The sequence below is a fragment of the Capra hircus genome, chromosome 2 (genome assembly GCF_001704415.2).
Source record: "Capra hircus breed San Clemente chromosome 2, ASM170441v1, whole genome shotgun sequence".
Classification (NCBI taxonomy): domain Eukaryota; kingdom Metazoa; phylum Chordata; class Mammalia; order Artiodactyla; family Bovidae; genus Capra; species Capra hircus.
The window spans coordinates 135,296,372-135,313,523 of NC_030809.1; the positions used below are offsets into that span (position 1 = coordinate 135,296,372).

General features: G+C 39.4%; 1 protein-coding gene across 1 annotated transcript in view; it reads left to right on the forward strand.

The window, feature by feature from the left end:
• The window catches only part of TUBGCP5 (tubulin gamma complex associated protein 5), a 57,502-nt gene that overhangs the window by 37,213 nt on the left and 3,137 nt on the right, over positions 1-17,152 (forward strand). Inside the window, exons 11-21 of the mRNA XM_005675814.3 lie at positions 975-1,177; positions 2,334-2,449; positions 4,311-4,579; positions 5,581-5,779; positions 6,909-7,097; positions 7,901-8,083; positions 12,670-12,754; positions 12,869-12,989; positions 13,483-13,661; positions 14,876-15,001; positions 15,792-15,880. Of these exons, the coding sequence (XP_005675871.1) occupies positions 975-1,177; positions 2,334-2,449; positions 4,311-4,579; positions 5,581-5,779; positions 6,909-7,097; positions 7,901-8,083; positions 12,670-12,754; positions 12,869-12,989; positions 13,483-13,661; positions 14,876-15,001; positions 15,792-15,880 (1,759 nt within the window). The remainder of the gene's footprint in view (positions 1-974; positions 1,178-2,333; positions 2,450-4,310; positions 4,580-5,580; positions 5,780-6,908; positions 7,098-7,900; positions 8,084-12,669; positions 12,755-12,868; positions 12,990-13,482; positions 13,662-14,875; positions 15,002-15,791; positions 15,881-17,152) is intronic.

The window sequence follows — 17,152 nt, forward strand, 5'->3', positions numbered from 1 at the left end:
CCAGTATGTTAGGTGAAAATGGTAGCCCAGTGCAGGTTTTTCTCCCTTAATTTTTATATGCGACTGTTGTAAAAAACAGTACATCGAAGTTCCATGTTCACTTCACCCAGCATCGTTTGTGTTGACACTTAGAGTAATCAAAGCTAGGAAGTTGACGTTGACACAGTACCATCACTAGTCTGCAGGCCTGACGTGGGTTTCACCAGTTTTGCAGGTGCTTGCTTTTCAAGGAGGTAAGTAAATCTTTCTCCAGTTCTTCGGCATTTTACCACACGTGTAGATTTGTATTACCACCTCCATATTTAGGATTCAGAGCTGTTCCTGACCAGGGAACTCGCTCTTGCTGCCCTTATTAATCACCCTTTTCTGCCTCCCCTCAATGAAACAGGAGCCCACTATACTCTGTTTTATTTGCCCAGTATAGTTTTATTTTGCAGTCTTTTTTTCGTGCGGTTGAACATCTTTCTGTATGTTTGAGAATCGCTTGAATTTCCTCTTCTGTGAATTGTCGGTTCCTTTAATTATTTTTCTGCTGCGTTGTCTTTTCCTTCTTTTAGGGCGTTCTTTCTCAGGGAAATGAGCTCCTTCTAACATGAGATTAAAACCCACCATCGTGGACTCACCTCGTGGTCCAGTGGTTCAGAGTCTGCTTGCCAGTGCAGTGTACACAGGTTCAGTCCCGGGTCTGGGAAGACCCCACACGCTGTGGGGCAGCTAAGCTCGTGCTCACTAGAGCCATTGCTCTGCAGCAAGGAAAGACACCCAGTGAGAAGCCGCACCTAGAGTGGCCCCTGTTTAGCGCAACTAGACGAAGGTTGCATTCAGCAATAAAGACCCAGTGCAGCCAAAAGTAAATTTAAAAAAAAAAATCCTCCAGTGTGCCATGCTTTTCCATAAGTGGCTTAACATTTGTATCACATTTCAGATGCAGATATTTTTCCTTGCTAAGGAGTTTGATTTCTTGATATTTGCAGATACTACAGTAACTCTTGCAATAGTGGTGGACAAGTTGTCACCTCGATTGGCTCAACTCAAAGTTCTGCACAAAGTGTTTAGTACTGGAGTAGCAGAAGTTCCACCTGACACTCGAAATGTTGTCCGAGCATCTCATCTGCTCAACACCCTGTACAAAGCCATCCTTGAATACGACAATGTTGGAGAAGCCTCTGAGCAAACTGTAAGTGGGACCCATGTCTAGTCCACTGTGTGTGACTCATTCTGCTCAGCATAAGAGTGGTGGATAGCCTGTTGTAGATCTTTGTAAAACTGGTGTGTCAGACAGTTGTGAGTTTTTAAATTAGCTTCTAAATTTGAGGCTGCATAAAACAAGCTTCTCAGCTATAATTGCCAAGCTCACCAGATGAATGTGGCAAAAATAGAGCAAAACATAAAAGCAAGATGGGAAAAATACCTAGCTGACTTCGATATAGATACTCACCATACCCTTTGTTAAATACAAATACAAATTTATTATGTGATGTATCTAGAGCAGCCAAACTCATAGAAACAGAGAGGAGGATGAGAGTGTTGGTTACTAGGAGCTGGGGAAGAGGAGAAAAGAGGATAGTTAATGGGTACATAGTTTCAGTTTGGTGGCATGCAAGAGATTAGAAAGGCCTATTTCACAGCAGTGTGAATATACTTAAAACTGCCAATCTGTGCACTTTGGTTAAGATAGTATATTTTTTTACTATAATTTAAAAATGCAAATCTAACGGGAGACTTTGATGTGGATAGCTCCAGGTTTGTTTCGGCACATAACTCAGGTGTTTCACCTAGTTTGTTGGTGTGATCCTTTTTTCCTCAACATTTTGGTACTGCATTTCAGTTAAAAGGAAGTTGATTTCTTTCATCTCTGTACCTTCTTTTTTATTAGTAACTATATATAGTAGAATGAAGTCACTTCCTGTTGTTAATGGACATTTTGCTAACAGCACTATTTGGATGGAGTTGGATTGTCCAGTTTAGAGCTGTTGTGCCTGTGTAACTTTCACTACTAAGAAAGTGCTGTTATGGACAATATGGTTTCTTATATTTAGGTGAGGTTTTTCGTAAGGATTTTATAGCATGTATCTTGGGTTTTTAATTTCTTACTTTGTTTCAAAAAACGTAGATGGATTTCCCTGGTGATCCAGTGGTTAAGACTCTGTGCTTCCACTGCAGGGGACGTGGTTTGATCCAAGGTTGAGGAACTAAGATCCCACATGGCCAGTGTTGCCAAAAAAAAAAAAAAACAAAACAGGAATCACTTTTTAAAAGGTGCTTCAGAAATGCTTGAGCCTCATCTTATCCAAGGATGAGGGAGTTCTAAGAATGGATGCGCCTCTCTTCAGGTCTCTTTGCTGTTCTCCCTCTGGGTGGAGACCGTGCGGCCCTACCTGCAGACTGTGGATGAGTGGATCGTGCATGGGCACCTGTGTGACTCTGCCAGGGAGTTCATCATCCAGAGGTGAGGGAGGTGCACCAGACATTGGCTCTTCTCCCCAATATTTCCATTAGCTTCAGATGATACTGGGGGTAGGGGACAGTTCCAGTAATAGAGCTGTGTTGTCACCATAGGCAAGTTCTCTTGCATTTTTATACAAATAGAAGACATCAAGTACCACCCACCAAAAAATTTTTTTCCAAGGTTTTGTCAATTCACAGCTTTCCGTATTAGCAAATTGCATTTTTTGGATTATATGTTTATGGATGGTTGGTATGGTGAAAGGCAGACCGAGTCCTTTGAAATGAATTGTTGTTCAGTCACTAAGTTGTGACTTTGCACCCCATAGACTGCAGAACGCCAGGCCTCCTTGTCCTTCACTATCTCTGAGACTTGGGTCAAATTCATGTCCACTGAGTCGGTAATGCTAGCTAACCATTTCATCCTCTGCCGTCCTCTTCTTTTGCCTTCAATGTTTCCCAGCATCAGTCTTTTCCAATGAGTTGGCTATTCGCATCAGGTGAACAGAGTATTGGAGCTTCAGCTTCAGCATCAGTCCATCTGGTGAAAATTTAGGATTGATTTCCTTTAGAATTATTGGTTTGATCTCCTTGCAGTCCAAGGGAATCTCAAGAGTCTTTTCCAGCACCACAGTTAGAAAGCATCGATTTTTCGGCACTCAGCCTGCTTTATGGTCCAGCTCTCACATCTGTACATGACTACTGGAAAAACCATAGCTTTGACTAGATGGACCTTTGTAGGCAAAGTGATGTCTTTGCTTTTAAATACGCTGTCTAGTTTGGCCCTAGCTTTTCTTCCAAGGAGCAAGCATCTTTTAATTTCATGACTGCAATCACCATCCACAGTGTCGTTTAATTTCATGACTGCAATCACCATCCACGGTGATATTGGAGCCCACAAGAAGAAAACCTGTCACTGCTTTCAATTTTTCCTTTTCTATTTGCCATGAAATGGTGAATTAGGTGATGTCAAATGGCTTCATTAATGGGAATCAAGGAGAATAAATTAATGATGAGATAAAAAATGTGAAAATATTACCAAATATACCTCTAATATACTTATTTCTCCTAGTTAGCTACTCTTTTTTTTAACCTTTTTAGTATATTATTTAATAAAACAGTTAAGGAGAATCTTAATCATCACGAATCCACTTGTGATGATTCCCCTTCACTTAATTGATTTTTCTGAACAGAATCATAGAAGCTGCAATGTAGAACTGTTTGCACTCTCTTATCTCAGTCTTAAATTCTGCGCTGTGTAGAAGTACATGTTTTAATTGATGGCTATCCACTTAACTCATCAGGGAGAATAGCTTTCTTAGAGTTACAGAAAGGTAGCCCTGTTTACACAGTGATTATATCAAATGAACTGGGCTTTCTTTTATCTGAATCTTCAGTCTCTCGTAATGTCCTGCTTCTTCTATTGCACATGAGGATTACTGTAAAATCAGGATTCTTAATCTCCTTAGAGGGGAATGAGTAACCCTCGTTTCATTGTTAAACAGTCCAGCTAGGAAACTGTGGGAAAAAAGATGTCGAAGTCTGGAGTTTACTTTCATAGGAGATAGCAAAATAGGTAACTTATTCTACCTTTAAGGAAAACCAAATTAATCAAATTTTGTTTAATTCCAGTTCAGGAAACTTTCTGCTTATTAGATTTTACCAATGCCATTCAGAATATTAATCCATTTTTCTGTGTTAAACTGAAGTCAAGTAAGTCCCATTTTACCTAAAGATTGCATCATTTTACTAATAGTTGATATTACTGTATTTTGGAATGTCTGGAAAACATGCATAAGTTAGAGCAGATATATTGTTTTTAAGAAAGAAAGGTTAAAGTTTAAAATTCTTTTGAATCCCTCTAGAAACAAAAATGTTCCAGTAAATCACAGAGACTTCTGGTATGCAACCTATACACTATACAGTGTATCTGAAAAGACAGAAAATGAAGAGAAGATGAGTGATAATGCTAGTGCCAGTTCTGGCAGTGATCAAGGGCTCTCCAGCAGGCAGCACACCATGGTGTCCTTCCTGAAACCCGTCCTCAAGCAGATCATAATGGCTGGCAAGTCGATGCAGCTGCTGAAGAACCTGCAGTGCACAGAGAGCACCACGTGCCAGGCCACAGCCAGAGGTACCCCCTTAGTGGTGGGGCAGCAGTTCCCTCTTCATACTTGCCATCCTGGGATACGTCATTATTTTGCACTTTGGAAATGCTCAAAGCCTTTTATTTTCATGAAAATCATCACCATGATCAAATTAATAGATCATGCTGCTCTTGGCTAAAAACAGATTGTCCTCATTGGAGCCTTTGAGCATGGTGTTTGAAAGGCAGTGATGATGTGTTCCACGTGCGTCTTCCTTATCCTTGTTGCTTCAGGACTGGTCCTTTATAGTAATTCTCTGGCATTTCTTAATGTAGTGCTGCATTTGGCATCTGAGGACATGAACTCTGACAGATAGGAATTTGTTGGTGAGCAGTTCAGACTTGACCATAGATTTTGAGGAAATCTTGATATACTTTTTTATATTATATAAAATTTATATTATATATGGTCTTTTTTCAGCAATGTAATTTAAGCAATATACTGAAGGTTTTATCATCTGACTAGAAAGGCTCTGAGAGGTATAGGTGTGACCTTACTTGTTTTGTTTGTAAATCTCCTTAATGCTATGTTAATTATTTTGAATTATTTTATGTCTGCTTTAATATTTTCTCAGTTTGTGGACTATTTCCTTTCTTACTGAGTAATAAAACGTAAAGAACTTTACAGGGCCACTGTTGGAAGTGTTTTTCCCAGTAAATTATGACTCCTGTTAGTGTTATCATAGTGCTGTCTAGTACGGTGGCAACTTAACTTTCAGGCATCCTGTTTGGTCTGTTACTCTGTTCAGAAAAAAACAAGTTTGTATTTTGAATGTTTGACCATGAACTTTGCAGTTGTCTAACAGAGGGTATAAAAATGTTTAGTTGTACTAAAGGTACTATACTGTAAGGCTAACATAACAAAACAGGGATAGACCTTCACAGGCTGAGGGAAAAATACCAGGCTATACTTATATAAAGCTTACTTAATAATTCTTACAGTTCCTTATTTACTAAAACATAGTTCACCCTACACATTTTTGCTTCAGATGCGGAAAGAAAAAGTCTGTATGCCCTCTTTTTGGAGTCTGTACAGTCTCGCCTTCGACACGGAGAAGACTTCACTGCACAGGCCCTTACTGAGCAGCGGGCCACCAGAGAGACCCTGATAAAGATGCAGTCCATCGCTGAGAGGCATCTTGAATTGGAAGATGTTCACGATCCACTGCTGGCAATTAATTTTGCAAGGTGTGATACATACCTGCTGGATTTTTGATGTTTAAAATGGCAGAATCTGTTTATTTCTGCCAGGTACGGCTTTCCAGCCTTTTAAAATAGAAACCTTTATTCTCTCCTTTCTGATGAATGAAATGTGAGAATGTATTGTGTTTACTTGTTTCAAATACATAATTTGGCCTCCTTGTTACTTGTGAAAGTCCATAGCCTGTCCTGTGCCTTGAGCCCATGGGCAGCACTGCCGCTCATACAGAAGAGGCTCGTAGAAGTTGCGGTCCTGGGACATGCTGAGTCAGACCCTCCCTGTGTATCTTGGCTTTTTAGAAAGTGTTTTTAGGTCCTTAGCCTGAGGCAATAAGTTGTTAATATCCACACAATAAATACCCTGTTTATTGTCTAGTGGCCATCATTCACTGTCTTCAGCATAATGGCTAGAAAGGCCTCCTCTGTACTTGATCTTCTAGGGCAAAAGCAACGTGTGAAGGACTATTTCACACAAAGAATATTTTGAGGAGAAAGATTTCTATTTCTATAATAATTGGCATTTTTAAGACTAAAGATAAAAATGGGATTCTGGAGTTTTGATTAAAGAGAATTCTGGTGAATGTATAGACGAGGTGTGGTGTATTAAAAAGAATGAAAGTTTTCAATTTGCAGCAGAATAGATAGAGTTAGAGGGTGTTATACTTTAGTGAAATAAGTCAGGGAAAGACAAATAATATATGATATCACTTATATGGGAAATCTAAAAAATATAACAAACTGATGAAATAATAAGAAACAGACTCATAAAGAACAAAATATTGGTTACCAGTGGAGAGCAGGGTGGGGGAGGTGCTACATAGGAGCAGGGAATTAAGAGGCACAAACTACTATGTATAACATAAATGAGCTACAAAGATATAGTGTACAGCACAGACGATATGTTGATATTTTATAATAGCTATAAATGGAATATCACCTTTAAAAATTGTGAATCACTGTGTTGTACACCTGAAACTTATATTAATAAAATATTCTAAATCAACTGTACCTCCATTGAAAGGAAAAAAGGAACTGAGTGTTTTGTTGTTTTTTTTTTAAAGAGAGAATTCTGTTGACAGCAGCTCTTAAAAAGAAGACTCATGTTTTTATATTAAAGGTTGTATTTGGAACAGAGTGACTTTCATGAGAAGTTTGCTGGTGGAGACGTATGTGTGGATAGATCATCAGAATCTGTGACTTGCCAGACTTTTGAATTAACGCTGAGATCTTGCCTCTATCCCCATATTGACAAACAATATCTAGATTGCTGTGGAAACCTCATGCGAACTCTAAAAAAAGATTATAGGTATGAGGAATGGTTAAGTTTGGGAAGTAGTTGGTAGTTTTTTATACTTGAAAAATAGTTGAAATTATTTTTAAACCTAGATTTTGAACTAATTTTTGTTAGAGTAGGGAATGGATATGCAATGAACACTTTTCTTTTGAGAGGATCAATTAATCATCAGTGTTTTCTTAACTTTACGTGAAATTTGTTTCTGAGAATTTATCCCAAATGAACACAGAAAAAGCTTGTTACACAAAATGGCTTGTCACAATGTTTGCTATCAGAGGGAAAAACATGAAATTGCTTAATAATGGATAACTTGTATTTTAAATTATGGCATATCCATATTAAAATATGGCATATTCATCTCCATGTATGAACTTTGTAAAGTTCATGTAAATTACATTTATATAGAGTTTTAAATAATGTAAAGTTTCTTAAGTTGTAAAAAAATCCAGGATGTGTAAAATGCTAAGAACCTTTTTTTTTTTAATGCGTAGATTAAAAAGACAGGGGGAAAAAAATGCCCTGAATATTAACAGTAGAAATTCATCATGATTTTGGATTAACCTTTTTTGTAACACTTTATTAAGTTTGCCAGATTTTTTCAGTTACAGGAAAATAACATACCTCTCTGATGATTAAAAGTAAGCTATATGCTGTTTTATTATTTTTGAAAGTATTTAAAATGTTTTAGTATTTCTGATTTTAGTAAATGTAGTCTGTAAACCTGTTTCACTAAAAATAATGTACAAAACCTGGCACTGGTCTAGAATCCTATTTTATGAGCCTGAGATCTTTCTGTGACTTTTCTCTTCTTTCAGGCTGGTTGAATACTTGCAGGCCATGAGGAATTTCTTCTTAATGGAAGGGGGAGATACCATGTATGACTTCTACACATCAATTTTTGATAAAATAAGGGAAAAGGAAACCTGGCAGAATGTGTCTTTTCTTAATGTCCAGCTCCAAGAAGCAGTAGGACAACGTTATCCTGAAGACAGTTCACGGTAAAATATGGGAGGCACCTTTTAAATGTTACAAAATAACCCATATGCCCCAGCTCTTCTGTGACTTCTTTATGCTATCTTGTTTTATCCTCATACTGATCCCTGTGAGTTTTATTAATGTTATTTTGCACATTAGAAAACCAAGGCAGCAGCCACTTGCCAGCTGAGTGAGAGGAGATGTGAGATGGGAGCGTGTGGCCTCTCAGGATCTGATGGCCTTGCTCACGTGGCTGGGGTCCACGCTGGCCGCCTTCCGGCCCCATGGTTCTTCCTCTCCAGCCAGCTGTTCCAGCATTCATGGTGGTGTCACAGGGAGTTTTCTGAGAGAGTGAGAGCAGGGCCTTTGGCACTGCCAGGGCCTGAACTCCAGGCCTCACAGACCCTCGCTTCCACCACAGACCAAGTCAGAGTCCAGCCCAGTTAGGAGAGGAAGAGAGATTTCACCACTCTTCATGGGCAGGGTTGCCTGTTTTCAGAGTGTTGCCTGGCTTTTCCTTAGTCGGGGAGCTCACCTTCCCTCCTCCTTGTCCCTCCTCCTGCCTGCTAAGCAACTTGGCCTGGGTGGTGCCAGTAAATACTTAGATGGCAGAGGCTCATCTTCCATCCTGTTTGGTAGTCCTTTTTCCCATTCTGTGTCCTTACTTGGCTGCGTTTCTTGGCACCCTCATTGGCCCTTGAAAAGTTATAATGATAATAATTAGCATTTGTTTCATGCCACTTAGAACATTGTTTTCCCCACAGCCATGCCAGATTCTACTTCTTAGTAGTACATAAAATAATTCCTTTTATTTTTATGTGATGTATTACCTTTGATTTTTGTACAAAAGCAGAATTTTCATCAAAAACTTTGGTTAGTATAAGCAGGGTAACTGCTAGATTCTTTTCATAGTAAAAAATTAATGCCTAGTAGTCCCCAGAGGGGGCCAGGGAAAGTTAAGGTTATATTTTCCACTACAAATAGAAACTCGTGAATTTTGGTTTTTTTAGAATGCTTCAATCTATTACAGTTATTCCTTTTTCTTGCTTTGACTGTCCCATTTTCACTTAAAGGGAACTCCTTCACTTGACCCTAGTAATCTTGGAGAGCATCCTTGCTTTTAGGACTGGATATCTGGGCTTGTCCTGTGCACTTCCCGCCCAGGCAGTACACCTCCCCGAGGAGCACCGGTCCCATCTCTTCTGTGACTTTAAAGGCCCTTGCTCAGTGTCCCAGAGTGTTCATATGTTCTGGATTATCAGTACTCTGGACTTACTCAGTGGTTGGAGCTAGGAAATACGTAGAAAAAGGAAAATGAATCATATGCTCATATTGATATTTCCTATATTTATTAAAGATTACAAGATTGCACCTCTTTGATTTTCTTTTGTATCTTTCCCCTTGAGTGATTACCAACACATTAATATAAATATTTACTGGATTTATTCTATAATAAATCATAATAGTTCCAAAGTAACAGTAGCGGCCACACACCCGCTGAGAAGTTAGAACATGCTTGCGGCTGTATTCTCTTCTTTGTACTTTGACGCCGTCAGAATCCTGTCTTTCAAGGCCGCTTGGACTAACTCTCCATGTGATTGTAGCACTGACACAAGGTTGGGTTCATTTGTTCTGTTTTTTACTTTTAGGAATTGCCTTGTTTTTCTTTTTCTCAATTTAGTTGTATAAAACAGGTCTATTTTTTAAGTTAAGATCATTAATGCAGAGGCGCTTCTAGTCTGGCTGCTAGTGGACTCAGTCTCAGCCACCGAACCACCAGGGAAGTCCCTAGAAAGGCTGTATTTTTTTCTGACTCCCACCAACATAGCTTTCGCCACAACCTCCCTAACAGAATATGTTGTCAGACTTTCGGATTTTTGCTTGTCTGATGATGAAAAATGATGTCTCAATATAGTTTTAGTTTACATTTTTCTTAGTCATCTTTTCATATGTTTATTTTTGCCTTTGTTTTAAAGTGAACTGTCCATATTTTTTGCCACTATTTCTGTCAGTATCAAGTTATTTATTGGTCTTTATCCTCTTTGTTTTTAGAAGCTCTCTCTTTCTTTTTGTTTGGCTGTGCTGTCAGGCTTGTGGGATCTTAGTTCCCTGACCAGGGATTGAGCTCACGCCTCCTGCAATGGAACGCACAGAGTCCCAGCTACTACGAGACCACCAGGGAGTTCCTTAGTAGCTTTTTCTATAGGTTTCCCAGTTTGACATCTGTCCTTTTGTTCTGCTTATGGTATAACAGTTTCTTGTTTTGTCGTGCAGTCATTTTTCAGTGTTTGTATCACGTATCGTAGTGTATTTACCATGTATCAGTCTTTTCTCTTACTACTTTTGGACTTTGAATCATAATTAAGAAAGTTTTATTCCTTCCTAGTTACAAAGAAATTCCACCCAGGCTTTCTTTTAATGATTTAATGGATTTTTTTTAACATTCAGATGTTGATCCATTTAGTGTTTACTCAGCTAAAAAACGTGAGAAATAGATCCAGTTTTATGTTTTTCCAGATGGCTGACTGGTTGCCATTGCTTATTTCTTTTTTAAAAAATTTCTTTTCCCTGTTTATTTGATTACCCCTTTGTCATTACATTATATGCATTGTGTCTCTAGATTTTTCATCCTGTTTCACTGTTCTTTTATTCACATTGCTGGTAGCATTCTGTTTTAGCAATAAGGTTTTCTTGGCTATTCTTGCTTATTTATTTTTCCAAATGTATTTTATCGTTTTGTCTAGTTCTACCCAGAAAAAATGAAAGCAAAACCCTTGGTGGTATTTTTATTGAGTTTCTCTTTCATAGATTTAACTCAAGACAGATGAGCCGTCACTTTGGGACCCTTCTCCTGTGGCTTCCGTGTGTTCTAGGTGCCTGTCTGTGCCCTCAAGCTTCCTGAGTCTGAACCCATGAGTTCCCTTGGTTCCAGGCTCCCCTGCCCTGCTCACAGCTCTCCCATGTCATTGGCGCTCCACCTACAACTTCCCTGCAGATCCTTTGGCCTCCACCGACCCTTGGTGTAGCTTTCTGCTCTCCTGCCTTGGGCATCCTCATTCCGTGTTTATGGCTTCAGCAACCCCTAGTGACCTGCAAATCTGTATTTTTGACCCAGGTGACTTCACTCAAATGTCGTGTTTGCATCATTGAGCTCATCGTTTTCTGAGCCCTTTGTTTCTCCTTGACGGACACTGCTGTTCATCCCAGTGCCCAGTGAAGCTCACCTTAGATTCCTTCCTCTCTGCCAGCCTTCACACACCCCTAGTTCCTCAGTTCTGCCTCCTGGATAATATTCCCCATCTCGGTGCTCACTCCAGTACTCCCTGCCACCTCCTAACCAGCTGCCTCAGAGTCTCTCCCTTCCATTTGGCCCTACAGGGCCACTCAGAACGTGAGTCACCCCACTACCACTCATGCTCAGGCTCCTTTGTGCCTCAGAGCAGATAGGCTGAGCTTTTCATGAGGGAGAAAACTTTTCACTGTTTGGCTCCCCACCTTGTTTCTTATACACACAAGGGTACAGACATATTGTGTACTTTCTCCACCATACTCTCCATTTCAGAGATTTGGAAATTCAGAGATTTCCATTTCAGGAATATTTCTGGTTTCCTTGAGAACTATACCCTCTCCCCCAGGAGCCTTCACGTTTTTCTGTACTCCCCAGTTACTTAAGTTACCTGCTCTCCTGTGGGCATGGCCAGCAGTGATCTGCCCATCTGGCTTGGTGCAGCACCCTGTGCCTGCTTGGTGACAAGAGGGTGACTGAGCTTTGCTCTGGGCTATGAACCTCCGGAAGAAGGGGAGGGATTGATTTCTTTATCACCTGCTTGTACGGCACTTGACAAATAAGGTATTCAGTAGGTGACTACTAAGTACTCAGTGGATGCACATGTGTACTAAAAAGTTCTAACTAGCTTGTGACATGGAATGAATCGGCTAAACTCATAAAGCACACACTGCCCTTTATATTTCTGGTTGTAAGGACTTACAGTTAATCTTTTGTGGGCTGCATACAAGCATTGTCAGAGGTGCTTTGTAATCATGAGAGAGTCATGTCATTGCTCAGTCCACTGACAGAACTGTTCTGAGGACAAGTGCCTGGCTCAGGGATGTTTCCATGCCCTACGGTAGCTGCATTTTATTGAGAGTTACATTCAGGCTTATTAGGAAAGTGGATAAAGCAGTCTGTGACACCTTTGCTTTAGAGGCAGCCTCCATGCTTGCTCACACATTGCCTGTGTGCTCTCCAGGGTAAGGAGAACAGTGCCCCTCCCCAAGACACACAGACACTCACACCACCCTCAGCAGAAGGTCTGTCTCCTGAGCCTATTGCTGAACTCTGCCAGGTTTAAGCACATGGCAGGTTAACCTTCCCTGACTTCACCTTTTTTCCTAAGTAGGTTTACTCTCTTGTTTTTTATAGTTAAACACATTATTTTAAAATTTTGCCCCCTTTCCCTAATTCTAAAACCTGATTTCTATTTGGCAACATGTGCTTAGAAAATATACTTTTATTGGAATATTTGTGTTCCTTTTATGAAATATCTTTTTGTAATGTATAAATTAAATTAAAATGCTAAATAGCTTAAACTGACATCTCTTTATCTAGTCTGTCTATATCGTTTGAGAATGTTGACACAGCTAAGAAGAAACTCCCTGTTCATATCTTAGATGGTCTGACCCTGAGCTATAAGGTATGTGCTGATATTCCTTGTAATAACATTTTCTGTTAAAATTAAGTCATACAAGTAACAAGTTACTTTCTGTTCTGAGTCTAAACGGTGAAAATTCTGTTTTTGCTTTCATAGGTCCCATGGCCTGTGGACATTGTTATAAGTTTGGAATGTCAAAAAATTTATAATCAGGTGTTCCTTCTCTTACTGCAAATAAAATGGGCAAAATATAGCCTGGATGTTTTATTATTTGGTGGTAAGATTTGTTTTCAGCAGATAAATTATACTTTAATTTTAGCTCTCTTTCCAGAGAGGTTGGTGGTCTTAGGTCATTTTTTATGTATACACAGGTACCAGAATGACATAAATTTATGGCATTGCATAATAGTTTTACAGATAATCAGAATTAACTTCCTTGAATCAGTACAGTTAATCTGAAATACAATAACTAAATTAGGAAATTAACCAGAATTTAACCAGAAATAAAATTTTGGGGTCATATGAAAAAATTTTAATGACAAGTTAATGGGACTTTGTTTTTACATTTTTGATGACATTGATAATCAGAGTGATATGGTAGCTTTAATTGCTTCACCTTCCAGATGGGGAAGGTAGTGTTCCTGCTGTGCATCCAGACAAGTGCCCTTTAGAGGGCCAGTGATCACACCATCACAAGCCCTAGGGCAGTAGTGTAGGTGAGGTCTGAGCAGATGCTCTTCCCACCTCCTCTCCTCTTTGTTCCTTTACAGAACTAGCTAATCCTGCTGACAAATCACAACGTAAAGAAGGACTTTTAGGTAACCCAGACACAGCTGCTCATCTTGGCCCACAGAAGGAGCCAGTAAGACTGCAGGTTCATCGTATGTTCCTCTTAAGAGTGAAGCTCATGCACTTTGTGAACAGCTTACACAACTACATCATGACCAGGGTTTGTGTCTGTCAGTCCGTTCAGTTCTATCACCGTATGTACATATGTTTATGGAGAATTATAATATATTTATAAATACAAAGAAGCATGCAGAATATTTAGAGGCTGTAAATGTGAAGATATCAGATACTAAAAACTTGATCATAAAATAACATAGCAGCAGGTTAAGTGTTTGCTTTTCTTTCTTTTTTTTAAACATGCCAGAGCACGTGTATCCAGAGACTGCTGTTTCTCTTGTCTAGTGACCCCTTGGAACGACACACCCAGAGCTCCTCTTTTGGAATTGCCATCAGAACTTGCCATGTATTCCTTTAAATTTCACCAGTGGTAACAGGGCTATCCCTGGAAAATGGCTTCAATTTTTAGTAATGGAAGCCTAAGAACAGGCTAGTATGGAGTGTAAGAGGGAAAATGCAGCCAGATTATGTAATTTTTTCTTAAATATAAGAAGTAACTCAGAGTAAATAAAATTGCTTTTCTCACACATATTAAAACCAGTTCTAGAGGAAGTTCTGAAGAGAAAAATCAGATGTTTGAACAGTGGCAGTGTTATTAGAGGGATAATATTCACTTGGGGTTTAAAATGGTTGCTAAAAAAACTTTGTAGTCACTCTGGTAGATAGATTCTAGAGCCCACTTATGTGTGGATGAAGTGCGCCTTTGAAGCCTTTGTTTTAGACATGATCCACATGGCAGAGGTGCCCTGTGTTTCCTGTACTGTAGTGACCTTCAGAGGGCAACCTTAATCTCTTAATTGTGCAGTCTTTTTTCTGAATTTTTTTTTGAAGTTTAGATGATTCAAAGTGTTGTGCCAATCTCTGCTGTACCCCAAAGTGACTCAGTTCTACTTATATATGCCGTCTTTTTTTAAGCCCTTAATTGTTGAGGGTAAATGGTAAGAGATTGTTTTTGTTTTGTTTTGTTTTCTACTTAAAGTACAGTTATGCTCCTTTTAAAGAAGGACCATTATGTAAGTAGTGCAATTTATTGAAACATATAAGTTCAGTTTACCTGATGACTCTTAAAAAATCAGTGCGTTTTCTATACAGTTTCCTATACTTGTCCCTCTGTGCAGGAGCAATCTGATAGTCCAGAGTGAGGCATTCCCTCCCTGTGCAAGTGAATGTAGAAGTTGGTAAAAAAGTTTTGTGTATTATATACAAATTCTCACAGAAAAGATATGCTGATTAAATTTGTCATCTTTCTCTTTGAAGATTCTTCACAGTACAGGGCTGGAGTTTCAACATCAAGTCGAAGAAGCCAAGGATTTAGATCAGTTGATTAAAATTCACTATAGATACTTATCAACCATCCATGATCGATGTCTGCTGAGAGAAAAGGTACATGAACTTGGCCGTTGAGGCAGGAATGAAGCCAGCCAAGGGAAACTGTCTGTGTCCTTTGGAGTTTTATGCTTAGTAAGCTTCTGATATGCAGAATATTCTTTTAAGGAAGCACCAGATCCAGTGAGATTATAAATGTGTGCCATATTACCAGAAATTAGGTCTAAAAGAAACAGTTCACATTTTTATTGTGACAGTCTATACTCACTCAGCACTGTGTTTGAATTCAATTAGAAAATTTTATCTGCTGTTATGGAATAGTAGTACTTTGTTTAGAAGTGTATCCAGTTTGATGTGAATATATGGGATTAGGTCATCATATAGCCACTGGAATGACTTGCCCCATTCACTGGTGAATTTAAACTCCTGTCTCAGGAAATGGTAGCTTACTCGCTCTGCTGGTCAGATTGCACTGCTGATGCACCTTTACATGGGTGCAGTGGACATGGGCCCAATTCCACCTGTATTGTGTTCAGAGCCTAGCACCCTTCCTTATACTTTGTTGTTGTTGTTCAGTCGTTAAGCTGTGTCTGACTCTTTGGAATCTCACAGACTGTAGCACGCCAGCCTCTGTCCTCCAGTGTCTCCCAGAATGTGCTCAGATTTGTGTCTGTTCAGTCAGTGATGCTATCTAACCATCTTCTCTGCTATTCCTTTCTCCTTAGACCTGGAAGGCAGTTATTGTATTAATGAACTTTTTCTGTGACATTTAAATTAGGTAAAAGTGTTGGTGTCTGTGTTCAAACATGGTCACAAGGTTTGTGTTCTTCCATGGCTTTCTCTCCAGGTCAGCTTTGTGAAGGAAGCCATCATGAAGGTGTTGAACTTGGCTCTCATGTTTGCAGAGGGGTGGCAGGCTGGCCTGGGGGCATGGCAGTAAGTATGCAGCTTGTGGAGCTCTATGCTGTGACCATTTCAGTTTTGCTTTTAGCTGGCTTCATCTGGCAGTCTTGTTTTTTCATCATGACAACATATCACATACACTTATAATTATGGAAAGAATTAAAAATTGTCTAAAGAATAGACAGCATCAAAAATCATGCAATTAATTTCTGGCTGGTGAAACAGTAAGAAAAATCTGAAGTCTTGATTAGCAGAAGCAAATATCTTTAAATTACATTCATGTTGTATAGCAGTGTTAGTTGCTCAGTTGTGTCTGACTCTTTGCGACCCCATGGGCTGGAGCCCGCCAGGCTCTCTGTCCATGGGATTCTCCAGGCAAGAACACTGGAGCGAGTTGTCATTTCCTTCTCCATCCTGTTGTATATGTTTGCTAAGTTTTTGTTATAGTTGCCTCCAGATATACTCAGAAGTGGGTGGGGGGTGGTGGAGGGGAAGCATAACAGACCCTAGAGTCCATTACTCCGCTTCAGCAGATGACAGTGACACTCAGTTTTGTTTTGTGTTCACTGCTCACTCCCACACACTCAGTTATTTTAAACCAAATTTGGGACATTATGCTAGATTGTAGTGCAAAATCATATTTTAGAGAGCTCTAAAAGAATGATTGTATATTTTACTGTTAGGGTGTTTATTGTTCACACCTATCACATAGAAAGTCAGAGGACACTTGAAAACCCAGGAGCTCTTTCTTCCTATCCAGAATACCATCTTCTACAGTTACCTTGAAAGTGTAGCTCAACAGCTTGTCCTTGTCTTGTTTATAAAATTAATGTTATGCTGCTGGTATTACTGGCCTGAAATAAAAGTGTTAAGTCTGGTTGACTAGACTGTTGAGGTAAGAGTTAATAGTTTATAGTTAATTGGTATTAGTAAGGAACTGAAAGTTCATTATAGCACTAATCTAAAATTGTAGTTATGACCAACCTACACAGCATATTAAAAAGCAGAAACATTCCTTTGCCAACAAAAGTCCATCTAGTCAAGGCTATGGTTTTCCGAGTAGTCATGTATGAATGTGAGAGTTGGACTATAAAGAAAGCTGAGCACCAAAGAATTGATGCTTTTGAACTATGGTGTTGGAGAAGACTCTTAAGTTGGATCTCCTTGCAGTCCAAGGGACTCTTAGTCCAATTCTAAAGGAAATCAGTCCTGAATACCCATTGGAAGGACTGATGTTGAAGCTGAAATTCCAATACTTTGGGCCACCTGATGCGAAGACTTGACTCATTTGAAAAGACCCTGATG